Below are 21,146 nucleotides of genomic sequence, written 5' to 3'. Positions count from 1 at the left end.
GGATCACCCTTGGATTTCGATAGAAATACTTCCAAAATGGATCTGAACTTCTTGACGTGGGGCCTAATGGAAACTAGAAATTGTGGGCACATGGGCATAATGTGAACATGCAATGATGCGCTAAGTGGCACACAAGAAACTGGCCATGATTTGGCAACAGGCTATAATGGAAACTGCCAATGGTCTGCTAAGTGTGCATGGGGTCATTTGATAACTTGTCATAGTTCAAACTGGTAAAGATTTGCTATATATATAAACAGCGAGCACAATCTTCAATTGTCAAAAAATGTGGTGCTTTATAGTTGCATTGCAACTTTGATGACTTATACAGGGAACCACGTTGAATTTACAGGCTCCACCCCCACTCCTAGAACGGTATCTCCTTAAGGCTGTTGCAATACAGTTTCAGAGATGAGACGCATTCAAAATACTCTTAACATATTATTTAATAATTATAATAGAACAGTGGTAGAAAAATCTTTGAATGTCGGTAAATATGCGAAAATAAATACAAGTCAACGTAAATGTAATACACTGACTTTTCCTTTACGTAAAATAAAACATTCTCTGGAGAAATAGTAATCAAATATATATCTAAATATACATATACGCACACGCTTACGCATTTTAAATATGAATGAGAACACAGACCTATCCGTTTCAGCCATACATTCTTTCCTCTATCATCTTGCAATTGCTCATTGGCTACACAGAATACAGTTTAAGCCAATCATCTCCTTCAGCTTGCAGAATTCCATCCATTCTTACATTGTTTCAGGATTCAGTGATCCGGATGCATTTACTAAATTCCACAAAGGGAGGTGATGCAAGGGTGCAGTTCTTGTGTTTCCCTTCATTTCGTTAACACATATCCTTATAGGAACTCCCTGAACCGAGGCAGAGGCGTTTGGCAATTGATCAATGCAGGCGATTTCACAAGGGAAGGCTAGTACGCCATTGGCCCCAGTTACACAGCACCATATAGCCTATGATGTAGACACACTTAAACAATCCTCGTAAGTAGTGGAGATGCCATGCTAATGGCATCCGCTCAACTCTGACTCTTCTGGGCCTCTGTGCATCTCCTGAGTAGGCAATTCAAGTACCCAGACTAGATCAGCCGCAACGCACTAGTAAGTAAACCTGGGCATTTATCTGCTTCCTGGGGCTGGAAAAGTTTGAATTACTATTAACTTCTTTTCATAGAATGATTAATAAGTCTCTCTTTGATCTAAAAGTCACAACTGCTTGATTCTGTTCTCCAGTTCCAGAAGTTCACTCTCTATTTCATACGGGAGGTCAGAGTTCACTTGTTCATCGAAGTATTTCTTGATGTCTTCCACCTCATCCTCCCAGAACTCTCTGGACAGGTGGAACAGCTCTGCCATGTTGACGTCCCCCAGTCCCTTTAAGTTGAGGTCTCTTGCAGTTGGTACATAGCCAATGGGAGTGTGCTTTGCACACTCTTCACCGTTGATCCTTCTGAACATCCACTCCAGCACGCGGGAGTTCTCTCCATAGCCGGGCCAGAGGAAGCTGCCTTCAGCTTCTTTGCGGAACCAGTTGACGTGGAAGATCTTGGGCAGTTTGGCAGCGGGGAAGTGCTCCATGCTCAGCCAATGGGCCAGGTAGCGACCAAAGTTGTAGCCGAAGAAAGGCCTCATGGCAAAAGGATCGTGCATGATAACTTTGCCTGCAAATAGAGAAACATGGGATAACAAGTCAATTTTATTATTTAAGTTTTAAAGGTTTACTCTGATGTCTGCAAACCTCTTTAGTAAACATTTTCCTCCAAAGATAAGGATACCACAAGGCAGACCAGTGTGGCTAAGATGGACACCCTAATGAGGACACTGAGGTGTATAAAGAATGGTAAGGCTGGGGAAAGGTAAGTTGCATATCAGGGCATTTTCTCTGATGCTATGATGCGGCTGTCACATCGGAGAGCTACTCTGGTATATTTCATAGCGTGCACTTGAATCCTGACTTACCTTTGTGCTCTGCAGCTGCTGTGGATTCAGACCTCATGGCGGCCCCTACAAACACCCCGTGCTTCCAGTTCAGAGCTTCATACACCAGAGGGACACCTGCAGATCACAAGAGAGTACGTTCAGAAAGGTTCCAAGTGACGAAATTACTCCATCATATTGCCTTCCGTACAACAAACACTGGATCTGCCGTTTCAATGCCCTGTCTATTATTTCATGCACTGAAATATTACACAGAGAAGCCTTATTCCAAGTCAACATGTCTCCAAAGTAGCTTTGGGCGCTGCCACTGGTAGCTTGAGGGTAATTCCCCTGGTAGTCCAAGGGCACTGCCCCTGGTGAACGGGTACATTTGGTCATGTGACATAACTCTGGATGTGAGTGACAGGCAAGGCCCTTATTTCAGACACAGGGGAAGGGGTAAAATGCAAATTTAAAAGGGAGCTCCTCTGTTTTGGATTGGAAGTGGCCAGTCGTTTTTTATGTAGGTAAAAGTCTGATATCTAAAAATGTTGACCGGACCTGCCCCCTAGGGAACCGAACACACATTGGGTTGTTGTGGGGCAAACAAACAGTAGTCAGCCATCTAAGTTGCCCCATTACACGCCTTAATCACTTCACATAGAGTGGCAAAAGTCCATGCTTATGAACTAGCAACATCAATGGGTCCTGGTTACAGGGATGCAAGGGTGCCATTAGGTAGACAGTGTTAAGGAGATACGGGGTTCCCTCTGAAAACTTCATCGGGAATGCAGCGGGCAGCACAATCAAAGATACAGTCGGAGCAAAGGGGTCTGTAGCTTGTTAGCAGAAAGCCTAGACAGCCTGCGACTGGCACAGAACTCAGATCTTGGTGTTTCTGGGACGTCTTGTGAGCCTTATCTTAGCAGAGCTACTAAGAGGGAGCCGAGAGAGCTGTGTTGGCTTAGTTCTTCTGAGTAGTGGAAGAAAGTCGGGAGAGATAGAGGTGTTTCATTTCCTGGATTATATATTGCAGTACAGGAATCTTTCATACTGCACTGAAGGTGTGGTTCTAGAAAAGGGAGAAAAGACTTGTCAGGAGACTGAGGGAGGACCAAGATGGTCAGTGGACATTCACCTTCACATAACCATTGTGAATGCAGGAAGCCACCTTACAGCGTGTGCTCCTGGCAGAGTGGCCTGCTGAGACATTTCATGATTTCACTTCCAGCCAGTGCCTCTGAAGGACCAGCCTGACCTGTGAGAGACTGCCTCAGACCGAGCTGTCTGTTGGGCTGTTTCACCGTCTCTGGATTTCCTTATCAGCCCCTGCATCTCTAGGCAGGTCAGTGGGCGATCATTGTACTTGTATTTGGGTGTTGATATAGCACAACCCTAGCTAGGAAGCAACAGAGCACTGCACATGTCGCTGCGGGTAACAAATGGCGCAAGAGGTGTGAGACACAACATGAGGCATAGTATTTTCTAACCATTGCGGAGGGATAAGATGTGGGAAGTGATGCAGGATGCAGAATCATAGTGTAAGATCAAAGAAAGAGATGGAGACAGATCAAGCACTACCTTTATCCCAATGCTCCTACTGAGCCCGCAGTACTCATGAACACATTCTACTTGCAAATGCTACTCATTGCGGAGTGCGCGTTGACATGTGTAGGCAGGAAATCAGTGCTCTCGAATATTAAAGAGTTGGCAAGATCTGTGGCACATTAATTTTATGGTTCATGCTCTCTTGGAATATTCACATTTAATGCATGATTACATAATTACTATGTGTATGTTCATTGCAGAAAAAGCATGCATTGTTTGGGTCTCTTCATATTTTTCATTACTGTTACCTTTGGGTCTTCGTCCTCCAAATATGATGCCCTCTATGGGTACGCCTTCTGGAGATTCCCATGCTGGGTCAATGATGGGGCACTGGCTGGCAGGAGTGCAAAACCTGGAATTGGGGTGGGCACAAGGCTCATCTGAGAGGGAGGATAAGGGAAGGTGTAAGAACGGCTGATAATAAACAGTAGACTGAAAAGAGTGAGCAGACCATGGCAAGAATGATCTACTATCGCAGCACGCGCCACCTTACCACTATCCTCGGTCCATTCATTGTTCTTCCATGAAGTCAGGGTCTCCCCAGGTTCCAGGGTCTCCCCGATACCCTCCCAGTAGATGCCACCATCACTAGTCTCCCCAACATTGGTGAAGATTGTGTTCCTCTCGATCGTCTTCATGGCGTTGGGGTTTGTCTTGATTGACGTGCCAGGAGCAACCCCAAAAAATCCATTCTCTGGATTAATCGCCCTAAGGTTTCCTGCAACACAATACCATGAGGGACCAGAAAAGAAATAAAGACTTGCACTGGGTGTGGTGATTCATCCTAAGACCATTCCACTTACATAAGCTACAGCCTTCAATATAGACCAGTTACCTTTATCATCAAACTTCATCCAGGCAATGTCGTCTCCCACGCACTCGATTTTCCACCCTGGCAAAGATGGGTTCATCATGGCCAGGTTGGTTTTCCCGCAGGCACTGGGGAAGGCGGCTGCAAAATACTTCTTCTCGCCCTGAGGATTTGTGATGCCCAATATCTGTCATAACAAAAAGATATGTTTGTTTGCTGTGAAGTGGCCAGTGTTTTATTACAGCAACAGAAAAGTTATTTCTGTAGTAGCCTCTTTTCAAGAAAGGAGCAGAGCATCTGTGTCAAACTTTCCAGCCAATTGACAAAGAACTGTTAAATAATATATTTCTATATTCTCCATATCCAACATTGGAATTATTATGGGGAAATGATGTTTGATTTTAGAAATGATCCTTAAAAAAGTTACAGCCACATTCAACACATATATGTGGATCTCCCTAGTACTCCCCACTTATTTCCTGAAACACATGGTGTTCGTCAGTAAGTCTAGGTGGGCACAGTCTTAAATGTGTGTACATTTCAAGTGGTGCTTCACAGGGCACGGCCAAGTGCCCTCTACATGCCTGGTACCACCGCATTTACCTTTTCCTGTATATCACCCTCCAAACATATCTTATTTCCTGTCCTTTTTCATGCCCTCCCTACTCCTTGCATATGCATTTTCTGTTACCCTTCCCTCCCAAAGTTCTACATCCTGTGCGTTCAATTCCATGCATGCTCATTTCCTGATCAGCTCCACTCCCACACATTCTATTTCCTGTGCCCCCCACATTCTGAATGCCGATTTCCTGTTCTGCTCCCCTGCCATGCGTTCTATTTCCTGTACTCTCTATTGCCAGGGTCCCCATTTTCTGTTGTGTGCCCCTCTGTTTCCCCTTCTACTGATTTTCTGGCCCCACCAAGCGACTGCATATCAAGCTCTAATAGTACTTTATTGTTAGGCCGTGTTAACCTCTTCTACTTTCCTAGATATCTAAATATCCCCTACACATCTCAAATGATGGAAAAGAAAACATTGACATTTGGTAAGGGGGGATAGCTCAGGGGCAAAACAACGCAGTGCAACACAGGTTTGAGTCCTGGCCCCGTGCTTAGAACCCAATCTCTGGTATTAAGCGCGTTATAAAAGAACAATTATGATGATATGCTTTAAAATTTATTGGTGTTTCCAATCTGCATGGCTCACTATTCGTTTTGTATTGCTAAAGTAATGTTTTACCAGCATGTGTTCGGCCAGCCATCCCTCTTCCTTGGCAATTCTGCTGGCAATCCTCAGAGCAAAGCACTTTTTCCCCAGCAAGGAGTTTCCGCCATAGCCGCTGCCAAAGGACACAATCTCTTTGCGGTCAGGAATGTGGGCGATGAGCGTCAGGTCAGGGTTGCACGGCCAGCTGTTCACCAAGGGTTCTGTGAACACAAACTAAATGCATTACTGCTGAGACTGCACTCATTGACATGGGCAAGCGTGGCTACAAGAGGAGAGGAAGAGCTACCCAGCTCCGCCGTTAACATACTTTCCAGCGGTAAGGGGCAGCCGACTGAATGGAGACATTTCACAAACTCGCCGCTCCCGCGGGATCGCAAGACCTCCGTGCCCATGCGCGTCATGATCCTCATGCTGGCCACGACATAGGGAGAATCTGTGAGCTCAATCCCGATCTTGGAGAGCGGGGATCCAATGGGTCCCATGCTGAAGGGGATGACGTACATGGTGCGACCTACAAAACAAACGATTTCAAATGAAGGAAATTTGGCATCGAGAAAATTCAATGAAAACATGAATTTATCTTTAACAGGACCTAATACTTTCAAGTCTCATTGTGAGGGTCCATTCATCCTGAACATCCATGGCTCGAAGAGAGGAGCAGCTTGTCACCAGGAAAAACCCGACTTTCTCTAAGTGTGTATATATAGCCCTGTAGATTCATCAACCTCTCTAGTCCATTTAAGACATTACGTAGAAGATGACCGGCATCTACACATTGGGCATCATTACAAGTCTGCTGGTCCACAAATAAGGGTGCCGGTAGCAACGTACTGGCACCCTTTCCAGACCAGCAGATTACAACTCTGCTTTCCAGGGCCACTGCGCCAGTTGTCATGGAAGCACCAGCACCGTTAGCAATGGTGCCAGTGCTTCAGAGTCCCCTTTCCCGGGACTCCAAGGGATCGGGGACTTACCAAATTCGTCACCTGACTTCCCGCTCCGCCGGGGCTTGTAATGTCCCAGTGGCATCGGGAGGTCAGGCGGCAGCTTCGGTGTTACCAGGATGGCGGCAACCCGCCAGTAGTACCGGCAGGTTACTGCCGTCCTCGCAATGAGGCCTATTGCCTATCCATAACCATGCAAAATATCCGCCACCAACCTATCAATCACACAACATCATGATTAATTTACCCCACTTATCATTAGTTCTTTTGGCAGATATATCACTTATGAATGTCCATTGAGAGAGGCACACTTAAGTACACATGTAGTCTTGCTCACAATCCATATCTGACCCCCATAGTTACATCTTACATTCCCAATATTATTTTTCATCTAATCTAAATGTCCTAGCCCTTGGTTGTGCTAAAAGCAGTTCGTCTTTCTCTTATTTTTGATGAGATGTTGGGATGCTGACCTGGCTTAGACTTAAAATCTCATTTGTTTTGCAAGGTGTAGAGATATACAGTACATGATAATGCGTGGTGTCTTGATCATCATGTGTAGGTTTGAAACGCAGGCAACTGGGGAGCATTTAAGGGCATGTTGAAATCCTTTAAACTCCCCTTTTGAGCTTCACTCTTGGGGTCTGTGTGACTGTCGGCCACAATGAAAACAGCGATACACGAGCACCGGCCCATTGATATCATGGGATCAGGTGATTAAAACAAACATGTCCCAGGAAGTCAAAGATCTTCACCAGCGGAAAATGGGACTGAGCTGATAGACCAACTAAGAACACAACAGTTGACTTTGGTGGCAGTCGCTGGGAACATGCCTTTCCCAAACCTTTTCTTAGCCCTTACCTTTCATGCATCCAGGAAACCTGGCTTTAAATGCCTTATTGAAGTCCCCCTCCGACATCCAGCGACCGAGCTGACTGGTTCCAGTTTTGCATCTCGGGACGGTGTCCCTTTGCTCTTGAGTAATGATCACGGTCCTGCTTTCTATCCGTGCCACATCCCGGGGGTCAGTCAGAGCCAACCAGCTATCGAGAGGTGAAATGGAGGAGATTGTGTCAGCACACTAGAACAAATACTGTGCGATTGCCAAGCCAGAATTCAAGCCAGAATTGCTATCAGACAGGGCTATCAGACACAAGTGTACCACAGAGCGTGCCAGGGTGTTCTGTGAAATGTGTTTGTATTACAGAAGAATTGAAAGTTCATGCAATTGGAAGCCCTGTCCATACAGTTCAGTGCTGCAATGTCTTTAAGGAAGCTTTATCGCTTCCCCTTTTTTATCCTCTCACGGTTTCTGACGGTATCATTATAACTTCTATTGCCTTGAATGGACACTTCCCCAAGGTCTCAGAGCCACCTCAACACTGAATAACATACTCAAGTAAACAGGCACATTTCCAAAGAGTGCAAATGTGCAAAGAGAGCATGTCCATCACTTACCAGTTCTCATACTTGCTCAGCCTCTTGACCATGCCCTGCTCCTCCATAAGTTCTAGGATCCTGTCGTTCTCCTCTTCAGACCCGTCACAGATGTGGATGTTCTCGGGCTGGCACACCTTGGCGTTGCCCACAACAAAGGCCCTCACTTCCGGGCTCAAGCTGTTCAGGTCTCCCTGGACCATCTTGCTTGTGATCTTCATCTCGGTCTGCTGCAGGGGGGGCATCTTAGCAGGGGTGGAAGATGCTCTCAGTGATTGGACAGGCGCAAAGCAACCTGGAATTCAAGAGTTCAGACACTCAGAAAATGTAACAATGCGCCACATTTCGGTTTCTGTTATGATAATGCACTGTATAACCTCTCATTGAATGACGATGAGACAATCATTAAAGGCACATCTTTTATTAAAGTTAGAAAATATGTGATACTTGTGAAAGCATGTGTCCCAGTAATTGGGCTACTGGTACCCGTAGGGCTGGCCTTCATAAAGCACACAGGACAAATGTCATCAAACTCACCCTCAGTGTTAAAGCCTGGAGTACTCACTGATCCTGAATTCTGCATGACTCAGGATCCCATTGGGTCCTACAGGTGGAGTGCTGCACCTTAAGAGCATTTCCAGGCTCATCACCATTTCCACACAATTTTGCTTCCACTAATTCACTACTTTTTCCAAGGTGCTAGAAACCTCCATCGCTGTAAAATGCTTATACCAGGAGTATTCTTATTGTCCCCTTTCTATATCAGGTTTGTGTCTGATCCACTCCCAACAAGCACCGCTACTTATACCACCTTATTCCCTTTATGTCAATCCTATCACACGTTCTTAAAGTGATAGTTCTGTGTGTCCCATCGTATTGCTGCTTCTCTCAGCCCCAGCCACACTTGTGACCGTGTTTCTTTTCTTTTTTCCTCAACAGGCAATGGGATGGTGTTATTTATTTATTTATTGTGCATTTGTTAGGCGCTTATACAGTTAGTCACTTCTTTTTCAAAGTGACCACAGGGCAACAGGGAGGGAACGTGGGCTTTAAAAGAATAATACAGTGGAGGATAAAGACGAACCTACTCTGCCTTGTGAGTATTCAGAACGTGCAAGTGCAGCGAGAAGAGAGGCAGTGGAAGTGGGGGTGGTAGGTGCTGGAATGTCCACGCTCATGTGTGAACAGCAGATGAAGTGCCTAATATAAAGTGCTATGCAGCCTAGTTATTGGGTAGATAGTGCAAGCCTACAGGACGAAAGCCGGTGGGTGCTGAGGCAAGTGCTGCGAGGTAGACAGAGGCTGAAGCGATTGGGTATGGGAGGACAGGACCCCGAGGATGCATAAGGGCCCTGGTCACCAATCACAGCGACTGAGAGATTAGCAGAGGAGGGAAGAAGGGAAGCAGGAGCTAAAGAGGAAAGTCTTGAGGACCCTCCAGAATTTGAGGAAGACCTGCTCAAGGCAGAGAGGAAGGGGGAGGTTTTTCCCTAAGAGGGAGGCAACAGGAAAAAAAGTGATCGGCCTCCTGCCTTCTGTTTAGCGAAACGCTTTACACACAGACATTTGGTGCTGGAGAACTGCAGAGGTCTAGTGGGAGAGTATTTAGTAAGAGAGAGTTGTAGATAGCGTGGTCCCTGTCGCATTGGGTAGATAGTTACCCAATGCAGGGGCACAACATGCCATTTTCGCGGGCAAGGTGCTGGCACAGTAAGATCACTTAGGTGGTGATTGGTGCAGTAGCAAAGCATTATACCATAACATAAATGTATTTAAATGTTTGCATATCACCACCTGTCACAATGTGGCCACTTCAAAGAGCTTGGCTGCCTTTTGAATGAAATCATGGTTAAATCTGGCTTCATTGTGATTGGCTGCAATAGTTGCCTTATCGGCCTATGGGTCAATTCACGTAGAATTTGAAGGAAAGAGACCAGAGGAGACATCTCTGATTGTTGGGTCCCTTTTAACACCAAAGATATCAACACAATAGGAGACACTATATAATAAGTGTATTGTGAAACACCCCCACAGGAGTAAAATAGATAGAAACGCTCGTGCCCTATTCAAAAGCTGTGTACTGTGATGGAACATTATAAGAGTCATGTGGGTGCTTCAGATTTAGCGTTGCCAGATATGGTATGTGTTATACGTGCAACATTGTTCTTTGACATAAAGAATTCAAGGGATCAATACTACACAATCTGCTTGGTGTGACTCCCTCTTCTGGCAGGGAGAGGACCTACACCATCCACAGCGGCACTGCCGGATTGGCTACCACACATCAAAGAATGGGGTATTCAGCCCCCTTCTGTGCCACACTGCCCGTAGGTACCCATGCGTCTCGGGGGCACTTTAAGGTCTTCTTTGCCACCCATCTGGTGGTGCATGCTTTTGCCTGCCCTGAAGGGATAGTGCATTAATGTTCGTGGATGTTCAGAAAGTGCTGCACGCTGCACGCTGCACCTCAGAGCTCCTAGGTGATACCGGAAGATCTACATGGAAGTTCAGCAAGTTTGACGGAACCTTCTATGAAGCATTCCCACCTGAAATCACGATTTCCAAGGATAGAGGCTAGACAGCAGTGCCACCCCTCCCTGCCTCCGCCTTCGGCCCTTTCTATCTCTCCATGTTGTCCCACCCTTGCCAGTGGAATGCCACAGGCGCGCCCTGCGGCACCGTATGGTTTAGAGGCAAACCTGTTGTCTGTGAAACCATGAGATGCAAGTTCCAAACCTGCTTTTCACAGCTTGGTCTAATTGTGGGATGCAGGGCATTGGCATCCATCTACGTGCCACCACTCCCCTTATCTGCCAGCGCTGGCAGCACCTTCAGTTAGACGCCATTAGTCAGGGTTATATCAAAAATCGGCCTTTCTGTAAATGATCCATTTAAAAGAATTGTTGAGCAAAGGGGACACTTCCATTGCAGCTCAAGACATCTTACCGTCCCCCTAAAAAGATTAAGCATTTGGATGGCCCATAACCTGCAGCTTTTGTTTAGTCACAGCTGAGTATCTGACACACTGGGAAAAAAAATGGCTTGCACCAGATTACCAAGAGTGATGTTTCTAAGCAAACCTAATGCCCTGTTTGCAAACCCTGAGCCTTGTTCTTCAATCACACTCTGAGCATTCACCCAAAACACAAATCCACAGTGATTACTCTTGAGTTCTGTGTATGGATGTAGAAAAGTGTTGAATTTAGGGATTTAAAGTTGTTATTATTATTGTTATTATTATTATTATTTGGGTATTGAGTGGGCGTGGACCTCACTGCGGGAAGCAATGCAACACTTTACAATCATAGGGGGAGAACAAGTTTAGGGAGCAGAGAAACATGGGAGTGGGGATCTAATAACTGCAGAGAGAGGGCAACAGTCAGCAATGGGTCGACAAGTAACAAGGGGAGGAATCAGTGGGGTCAGATCACCCCGTCTCAGGTATGGTGGGGAGTGGACAATAGGGAGGAGCCATTGCTTGAAGAGGAGGGTCTTGAGCTCCTTTTTGAGCTGTAGAAGCGAGGGGATGGGTCGGATGGGGATCGGGAGGAGGTTCCAGAGTCTTGGGGCATGTACAGATAAGGCCTGTCTTCTGGTGTCTTCCTTTCTGCACCGTCGGGCGTTCAAGTCTGCACATGTTTCGTCCAAATGTCCCCAGTCTTCTTTTTTCACCATTTTCGGTTTGTGAGGTCTTTCTTGGGTTTTACTCTGCGTGCCAAGCCAGGTTTGAGCCCTTTGTTTGTTTTGCCATTGGCGGGCTTCAGTGTGTCTGGAAGGACAGGATGTGAGGTAGGTTCCCGAAACTCCCCTGTCCTTTGACTCTAGGAATGCCTAAATGCGACCAGTCCTGATTGGCTGGCTGTCCGTCCATTCAGGTCAGCCACCATGCTGTGTGATTGACAGCCTAGGATGTGTATGAATGGGAGAAACCTGCTTAAAAGGCGAGGGTTTTGAAACTAGATGGGAAATGGATTGGATGGAGTGGATGGAGTTGGTGGAGTGGATGGGGTGGATGGGGAAGATGGGGTGGATGGGAGGAACGGATAGAGTGAAGGGATGGAACGGATAGAGTGGTCGGATGGAACGGATAGACTGGATGGAACTGATTGAACGGATGAAACGGATGGAACTACGAATGTAAATGTCAACATGCCCCATTTGTGTATCACTGTGTACCCTGCTCTCCTGTTCCCCCTGTTAATGCTATATATCCGTATCCCCCCCAGTCCCTGTCACTGTAATCCCAGCCCTCTCTGTATATGTACGTGTGTCGCTGTGTTCCCTGCAACCCTTTTCACGTGCCTGGTCTCAGGCTCTCTAAAGATAACCATTATAGCATGTCACTACACCTACTCTCTACTGTACACCATCATTCAACCAGGACACAGCTATACCCCTGATTAATTATGCCTAGCTGTTCACATACGAATATGACCCCATGAATACCTCATCCCCCTAATAAAACGCAGCTAGCTGAGCACATTCCAGCCAGCTGCTCACTTAGACGTTGCTCAGGCCTAACACAGCCAGAACCCAGTCTGAGTGTCCACCCACCAGACTGCACACATCCAACTGATTTCTTCAGCACCAAACCTATCGCTAGGAAGCAGCTATCATCCGACAACTACACCAGCTGCACACATATCCGGTGCACCCACGCACCATAAAACACTATCTCTCTCTACTGACCTGAACTACGGTTCCCGAGCATTCAACCTACCAGCGCTTTGAGGTCATACCAATGATATATAAGGCTCTATATAAATGCCAAGCAACATAACATAACATAACAAAACATCTCCTTACTTTTGGTGAATCCGACAAGTTGAACAAGTGGACTTGAAAATGAGGTGCAAAAAGCCTAATAGGGATAGCGTGAGTGCTAATGTTTCCTCAGACAAATAGAAGTGGTCCTCATTAGCTCTCCCTCATATAGACACATGCACGCCTATGGGTTACCAATGAGGGAGCACACATTCACCTTGGGGTGCCTTAGTGCCACAAATAAGACTTCTCATTGGACTGAAAACCTGCTGAACGGAATTATGTATATATTGGAAGTCTTGTACCAGTCCTGGCAAAGTTGGCTCCTCCTATCAACCTTTAGGATTTGACAAAGTGAGCCTAAGTTAATTGGCTAATGGTATTTATCACTTAGCGCCCAGAGACTGGAACATTTGTAGTGTGCACTATATAAATGGTGAAATAATATTTTGCTTATTTAAACCTTGTGGTGTGAGGACCTCCTACCCGGACTTCCAATAAACTAGATTGTGTTTCTGCCTGCAAGCTTTGTTAATCTGATTGGATCTCCAAGGCGAATATGGGGGCCCAGAAACACACACGTATCTACCACATGACCGGTCTAAAACATATTAGGTACTGATAATAGATTATTTCAACATACACTGCATTTTCTGGGCTTATCCTTTAATTCCTTGAACAATGAACAAGCTAAACAATAAACCGCAGAAGTCAAATATTAAAGTTTATTCTAAAATAACAAAACGTTCTAAATAGCAGAATTGTACTTACTTTGCTTCTCTTGAGGTGCAGAGAATAAATCTGCTTTTCAGTATTTTTCGTGTCTCGAATTCTTCAAGGTCTCTATCTGAAGTCTTCCTGGATTCCGAGAGTCTTCCTTGGCTCTTGAAGTCTTGGTTATCTGCAGGTGCTGCGATGCTCTTAAATAGTCCTGGAGGGTTGGAACCCCTGCCCCGCCCCCACAGGTAAGTGGTGGGGGCTCGTCCCTGACGACATCAGGCGTGGACTCGCCCCCTTGGAACTTGGCCCACAAACAACTGGAGCCAGAAACGATTTGTCAAAAAATAAAGCCTCAGAGGGCAAGGTTTGATCAGATAATTGATTTACAGAAGCCCAGGTGGAGGATGTGTACAATGTGGAACATTTGTGCAATCCGCTGCCTAGTTGACTTTTGACCTACTTGCCTTCTGATGAAAGTAGGCCCGACTGTCTACGGAGGCCGTGAGAGGATGAAACTGTGCGGTAGGACGTCACTGTCTCTAGGGCACTAGCAGCATGTTACAGTGTGTGGCGTTGCACGTCGCCGCGTGCGGCTTAAATAAACGGGGCGTTCCCGGAACCGCAGAGTGACCGGGGAGCCCAAACCTAACGGACGTGTGAGTCTGAGCTCTGTTGGGTTGGGGGATCACGGGCATGCCTGGGGGGCCAAGGACAGACCCCCAACAGTGGCGACGAGTGATGTCGGATGCCCGGGCCCGGCGGTGAAAGGCATCCGGAATTTTTCTGAAACGATCGGAACGTTCACGGACGTTTCGTTTCATGCCGTGGCTGCGGACCGCACACGCGGCTGGCGGCCATTTTGCAGACGAGGCCGCGGAACTTCTCGGAGCTCCGGTTCGGACCGAGAAGGTGATCCGGGTCTAATTTTTGGATCTTGTGGGTGCTGAGGACATGATCCACGCGCCCATGCCCATTTTGTGAATTTTCATTTAATTTTGGGATTGTTACGTCGAGTGTTAGCCAGGACAAGGGCTAAGATGGCAGGGCCTGTTTAGCCTAGTCCATCCACGTGGCTTAATTTTTGGGACCTCTACACAGCAGTGCTTTGCTGCAAGGTGGCAACAAGGCACTTCCTCGCCCCCTTCATCATCCGGACACTCTTTTGATCCTCTTCATCATCACAAGGTGGTGGCTGTTTTCAGAGGTCTTCTGCATCTTTCAGCATCTACATCCTCCCGCATGGTGGTGGTGGGAATCTGAGTTGCGGCCTCAGGTCTGGTAGTGGGGTGCCTGTGCGCTCAGTCCCATGTCCGACAGTGACCAGGACGGTGACACCGCGGATCCTGGGGAGGAATCTCAGGACGAAGGTCAGGGGCCTGCACCACAGGCACCACTAGGGGCACAGCCTGTCGGCCCCATCATGGCTCAAGCTAGAGCCCAGGCGGCCCTGCAACCGATACCAGAATTCGATCCTACGGGCCCTCCATCCAGTTTGGGGCCCCGATGGAGGAGGTGGGTGGCCCGCCTGGACATGTACTTCAGGGCTGCTCGAGTGGATGATGATGACAGCATGGTAGCCACCATGCTGTATTCGGCGGGAGCCGCGGTTCAGGAGATCTTCGAGTCGCTGACTCCGGTGGACCAGTCCTATGGTGCGGCGAAAGCGGCCCTCCTTGCGCACTTCCTTCCACTTGCCAACGTGGACTTCGAGAGATTCGTGATGCTGTCGGCCAAGCAGAAGGATGATGAGACTTTGGACACGTTTTACGGCCGCCTACGCCGCCTCTCCCAAGGGTGCGCGTGGGGGGACGCGGAGGACATGATACGGACAATGCTGATCCAAGCATGCTCCTCCGGCAAACTGAGGAGACAGGTCCTCAGGGAGCCGGGAATCACTCTGCACCATATACTAGAACTGGGTCGATGTCACGAAGTGGCTGAGGCACGGGCGAGCAAGATGGAAGCAGGCTCACGCTCGATCAAAGCCGAAGAGGTGTGCGCTGTGTGGCGGGGCGGCAGAGGAACGAGAAGGCCTGGCGGTGCCCCCGAGACAGGGCAGGAAGGTCGGGGGAGTCATGCCAGAAATGTGGCTATGACCTCCCCCACTCCACAGAGTGCCCAGCCGCAGGAAGAACATGTGGCCGATGTGGCCTGCCGGATCACTTCGCGAGAGTGTGCAAGTCGGCGCTACCTGTCATGGTACCCAGAGGTCCTGCCCGAGTCTGGACTCCGCGTCAAACACGGCCATCCAATGTGGCCCAGGTGGATCAAGCGGAAGGGGAGGCTCAGGCAGAGGAGGCTGAAGCAGAGGAGGAAGAAAACATCTTCTTCGTCTCAAGCATGGGGGTCCTGAAAGGCAAAAGCAGGAGGCAGCCAAGATGCGTAGTGGAGGTGAACCGCTCGCCTGTCCCCATGCTGGTGGACACCGGGGCATCGGTCAATGTCATGGCTAGGGGACATTATGACGCTCTTGACCCATTGCCGAACCTGGCTGCGCCAAGAGCTTGCATCTTCGCCTTCGGTGGACTCGAGCCCATACCGCTGGATGGAGCGTTCGTGGCGAAGGTGGAGCATGAAGGATCGAAGATCAGAGCCCGATTCTACGTCACCCCCATAAGCAACAACACCCTGCTAAGCTGGGCGGCTGCGGAGGCACTCGGGATAGTGAGTTTTGCGTACTCAGTATACCTGGAAGACATCAACGATCTACTGGACAAGTACGCAACCCTGTTCAATGGCATTGGGAGAATGACAGGTGATCCAGTCCGGCTACACATTGACGACTCAGTACAACCTATTGCCCTGAAACACCGGAGAGTTCCTTTTCATCTGAGAGAGCAAGTCGATAAGGAACTGGACAACCTGGTGGCCTTGGACATCATCGAGAAGGTGGAAGGCCCAACACCATGGGTGTCCCCCATTGTCGTGGCCAGGAAACCAAAACAGCCGGACTCCGTCCGCATCTGCGTCGACATGCGGCTGCCCAACAAGGCCATAAAAAGGGAGCGACACCTGACCCCGACCATCGATGACATAATTGCTGAGGTACAGGGGGCCAGATTCTTCTCCAAACTCGACCTCAGAGCAGGGTACCATCAAGTTGTCCTCCATCCTGAGTCCCGGTACATAACGACATTCACCACCCACCGGGGACTCTACAGGTACAAGAGGTTGAGTTTTGGGGTTTCGTCGGCTGCCGAAGTGTTTCAGAACATTATCCGGGGTGCACTTGCTGATCTTGAAGGGGTGCTCAACATCAGTGATGACATTTTGGTGTTTGCCAACACGGAGGTGATCCACCTGAAGCGCCTGGCCAAGACCTTCGAGAGACTGCAGTCATTGGGCCTCACCCTCCATAGGGACAAATGCGAATTCCTGCGCCCATCAATAGAATTCTTTGGGTTCGTGTTCAAGGAGGGTGGGGTGTCACCCGACCCACGGAAGGTTCAGGACATTAAGAATGCACAGCCCCCGGAATCCGTGTCGGAAGTGAGAAGTTTTCTGGGCATGGTGACCTACTGTGGTCGGTTTATCCAAAACCTGGCCTTGAGGTCTGAGCCGCTCAGAGCTCTTACCAAGAAAGATACTGCCTGGCACTGGGGTCCGCTGGAACAGTCGGCGTTCGAGGACATCAAAGGCGCCCTAACAACGGAGGACACCATGGCGTTCTTCGACCCGGCGCTACCCTCGGAGATCGTGGTCGACGCCAGCCCGTTTGGCCTGGGGGCGGTCCTGACCCAGGTGGACCGTGAAGGAAACCTCAGGCCCGTTGCATACGCCAGCAAGGCGCTCTCGGAGACGGAGCAGCGGTACTCCCAGATCGAGAGGGAGGCCCTGGCTGTCTTGTGGGGATGCCGACATTTTCGCCTATATGTGCTGGGACGTCCGGTGACTGTGGTGACTGATCGTAAACCCCTGCTCCCGATTCTGGCGGGCTCGTCATCTAAGCCCCCGGCCAGAATTGAAAGATGGATGCTCGCATTGCTTGAATACGGGGTCACGCTGGTATACCGGCCAGGGGCCAACAATGCAGCGGACTTCCTTTCCCGGCATCCCGGAGTGCGTGGGGGAGTGGCAGGAGACACCTGTGCAGAAGAAGCGGATGACCATGTCCGGATGGTGGTGGAGGGAGCAACACCAAATGCACTCCCCCTGTCGGAGCTGGAGGCCGCGGCGGCCGAGGATGGGTGCTTCCAGATACTGAAGCAGTCGATGCAGAGCGGGTCCTGGAAGCTCGTTTTGGAAGCTCTCGCAGGGCGGACCCATGAGGCGAAGACCGCCCTTGAACAGCTATGGAAGGTGAAAGATGAGCTGTCCTTCTCTGAGTCGGGGCTCCTGCTCCGGGGGGATCGCATAGTGGTCCCCCACTCCAAAGTGGGCGAGGTGATCGTTTTGGCCCATCACGGACATCAGGGTGCTGCCAAGACGAAGGCGAGGCTGCGGATGAAGGTCTGGTTCCCGGAGCTAGAGAAAAGGGTCGATGACTTTGTGGCGGCCTGTGTATGGTGCCAGGCAGCCTCCCCGGTGCAGAGGGAACCGGCTATCGAAGCAATGCCTCGGGGGACCAGGCCCTGGGAGGTCGTACATGCCGACTTTGGGTCCACGTCCGTGGGCACCCATTTTCTGGCCATAGTCGATGAGTACTCCCGGTACCCCGAGGTGGAGTTCGTGGAATCGGTGGCATTCGAGCATGTGGTGGTCGGCGTGGAAAAGATCTTTGCAACCCATGGGTTTCCCCTGACGCTGTGCTCGGACAATGGGTCGCCATTTCAAAGTGAACGCTTCTCAGAGTTCCTGGCCAGCTGTGGAGTTCAACATCGAAAGATATCCCCGCTGTGGCCGAGGGCCAACGGCGATGCAGAAAGGCTGATGCGAACACTAAACAAGACATTTCGGATTGCGCAAGGACAAGGCCAGCCCCTCCAACTGGCCTTGTATCAATTCCTGCGAGTGTATCGCACCACCCCACATGCCTCCACTGGTGTCGCCCCGGCGGAAGTGCTGTTCCGGCGATGCCCCTGGGGTCTACTGCCGGAGGTACAGGAGAGAGAGCCTGGGGTTATCAACGACCAGCAGGTGGAGGCCGACCGACTGGCCAGGATCAGCCAAGAGAACGTGCGACGGGGCCTGCGGCCCCAGCGGCTGGAACCCGGGGATGAGGTACTCATCCGGAACCGCCATCCTCACGGGAAGTTGTCACTGCCTTATGAACCGGCGCCCCTGGATGTGGTCGCTGTGAAGGGGTCAATGGTGACGGCCTCCGATGGGCGGACGGCTGTCACCCGCAACGTCAGCTTCTTCAAGAAGCTGGGGGACTCGAGAACTGAACCCCCTCTGGACCCTGGTGTCGCCGAGATCCCGGAAGAAGATGGCCCCCCTCTCGGTGCCCCGGTCTCTCCGCGTCGGGAGGCTACTGTTGAAGGACTGCCGGTGCCGGAGGTGAGTGGGAGGTACCCCCAGAGGACTGGGCGAGGGAAACCCGCTTACCTCAGTGAGTATGTGTTGGGACAGTTGGAGAGTCGTCCGGGGTGAGGGGGCTGACATTAAAAGAGGCCTGGGTCCAGGATGGGCAAGTTGTTTGCTGTGTGATATGTTGTGTTTAACTAATAAAGTAATTGTGTGTCCTCCCGAAAAAGGAGGAGTGTGGCGTTGCCCCGTAAGGGCTGCGCACGCGGCGGCGTGACGTTGCACGTTGCCGCGTGCGGCTTAAATAAACGGGGCGTTCCCGGAACCGCAGAGCGACTGGGGAGCCCGAACCTAACGGACGTGTGAGTCTGAGCTCTGTTGGGTTGGGGGCTCACGGGCATGCCTGGGGGGCCAAGGACAGACCCCCAACACAGTGCACATAAAAGAGCAGAACAACAGGCAAAGGCCGGGGGCTCGACCGAGGCCTGTTTACTTGCCTTGGTCACGTTCCCCGTGCACTGGATAAAGTACAGTGTGTGACGGCGGAGAAGAGCAAAGAAAACAGAAAGGCGGCCAGTCAGCGAAATGAGTATGTTCCGTTCAAGCATGTGTATTGTACTACCCTGACTGAAGTTATTGAAGTATTTGTGAATGTTTTTTCCACTCAGCCTCATTTTAAATGAGGCGGCAGAGTAAATGGAGGCATAAAAGCGAGGCATAATGCTTTTATGCGTCCATTTAATGCACAACTCATTTTGGAGCAATGACAAGATGGAGGAAGGGCATGGAGGGGAGATAGGTTCTCCGCTGTGTAGTCCTCCTCCATCTCATGGCTGGGCCTCTTTGCACGCCTGCATGAGATTTTCACATGTACATATGGATTCCTAGGGAATCAGCCTTGGGTTTGTACCTGTTAAGGCCACGTGGATTCCATAGGAATCTATTAGTAAACACCACCTGTAAAGCGCATTTGCAGGCACCATTTACTTTATCATGAGATGGAGTTGAAAACGGAAAGAGTAAAAGCGAGTTCACCTCGATTTTATTCTTTCATTTTCCACTCTGCCTTGACCAGGTTTAAAATTGCAGGGAGGGCGACCCCCCATGCACGTGAGTGCAAACGTTGGTGGCCCTCTGCATTCAACGTGCAAAAGTGCAAGCGTTGGCGGCCCCCTGCATGCAACGTACTATTATCTTAATGAGGCTCAGTGTATTGCCTATTAATGGGTATAGCTGAAGTTAGGTCGCGAATGGCGGATCAGGGGTTAAGTTAAGGCCTTGACCCAAATGGCATTGCACAGTTTTAAGTGGCCAGCAACCTATGCATACTGTTAATAGTCAGAACACACCCTCATTAATGTTGAGGGCAGGAGCAAGAAATCTGAGATTCTGGTATTTTATTAAAAATCTAAGGGCCTCATTTTAAATGTGGCAGTGACGGAAATTGAGATGTAAATGCGCGGTGTAATGCATGTATATTTGCTTTTCCCACTCTGCCCCATATTAAAGCTGGCACAAGGCAGTGGAGGGGCATCGAGCAGAGATCACATGACTGCAATGCTCACCCCCTGCGTCTGATGTGAACACTTCCTTTTACACCTCCTTGACACTTTCACGCAGGCATAAAATGAACGGATTCCTATGGAATCTGCCTCGGTTTTGCAACTGGGTAAAACCACGTGCATTCCTCAGGAATTCATTAGAAGACGTCGCCTTCCAAGCGGACTCGCCGGCAGCGTTTACTTCTGCATGGGATAGAGTGGAAAATTGAAACAATACGTGGGAAGTGGCATTGCCTCGTTTTTACTTTTTCGTGTCCACTCCGCATCGTGGTCCTGTAACATTGCGTGCTGGGACCTGCTGGGAGTTAGCAGGCGGTAATAGGGTAGTGAACACCTAGGTTGGTGCATGTGAAGGATGGCCAAAGATGGGACTGTGGATGTTTATGCTGTAAAATGCAGGTTAGTACAGGACGTGAGCTTGAGCCCAGGAGGGGGTGACGGCACTGGGGTCGAAGTGCAACAAGTAGGAGATGTTTATATTAAGTAGTGTTGTGGGGAAAGAGAAGAGGACACAGTCCAGTAGCAAGAGCTAGGCCTCGGAAGAAGGTGATAAGTGGGTGATCAGAGAGGGTGGGAGACAGTTTGGTGCATACAGGGTATGCCAGTAGGTCAAGGGTTCAATGCCAATGAATGGCTAATGAGGATTAGGTTGGGGAGAATGCAAGAAGGAAGTTGTTACGGCACTGAGGGGGAAGGCAGGCGGATGTGTGTGGTGGG

At 49.4% G+C, this 21,146-nt stretch overlaps 1 protein-coding gene across 1 annotated transcript; it reads right to left on the bottom strand.

The window, feature by feature from the left end:
* Positions 1–589: 589 nt before the first annotated feature.
* Positions 590–13,619, bottom strand: LOC138580503 (phosphoenolpyruvate carboxykinase, cytosolic [GTP]-like). Its single transcript, XM_069651096.1, has 10 exons — positions 13,513–13,619; positions 7,999–8,272; positions 7,402–7,583; positions 5,904–6,107; positions 5,609–5,796; positions 4,393–4,555; positions 4,051–4,275; positions 3,806–3,937; positions 1,992–2,087; positions 590–1,693 (listed from the first exon to the last, which is right to left on the bottom strand). Exons 2-10 carry the CDS (start codon positions 8,220–8,222, stop codon positions 1,239–1,241), a joined length of 1,869 nt encoding a protein of 622 aa, XP_069507197.1. The 5' UTR covers positions 8,223–8,272; positions 13,513–13,619; the 3' UTR covers positions 590–1,238.
* Between the last annotated feature and the right edge of the window lie 7,527 nt (positions 13,620–21,146).

The sequence above is a fragment of the Ambystoma mexicanum genome, chromosome 3p (genome assembly GCF_040938575.1).
Source record: "Ambystoma mexicanum isolate Mex_15411 chromosome 3p, UKY_AmexF1_1, whole genome shotgun sequence".
Lineage (NCBI taxonomy): Eukaryota > Metazoa > Chordata > Amphibia > Caudata > Ambystomatidae > Ambystoma > Ambystoma mexicanum.
This window is presented reverse-complemented; position numbering and strand designations above follow the sequence as displayed.

Bases quoted from the DNA above. Each gene is read 5' to 3' on its own strand.
- LOC138580503 (XM_069651096.1), bottom strand. From the start codon at position 8,222: ATGCCCCCCCTGCAGCAGACCGAGATGAAGATCACAAGCAAGATGGTC. The intron at 7,584-7,998 runs GTAAGTGATGGA...ACCTCTCGATAG, and splicing joins CTGAGCAAGTATGAGAACTG to CTGGTTGGCTCTGACTGACC. The intron at 6,108-7,401 runs GTAAGGGCTAAG...TTTGTTTTGTAG, and splicing joins GTTTCCTGGATGCATGAAAG to GTCGCACCATGTACGTCATC.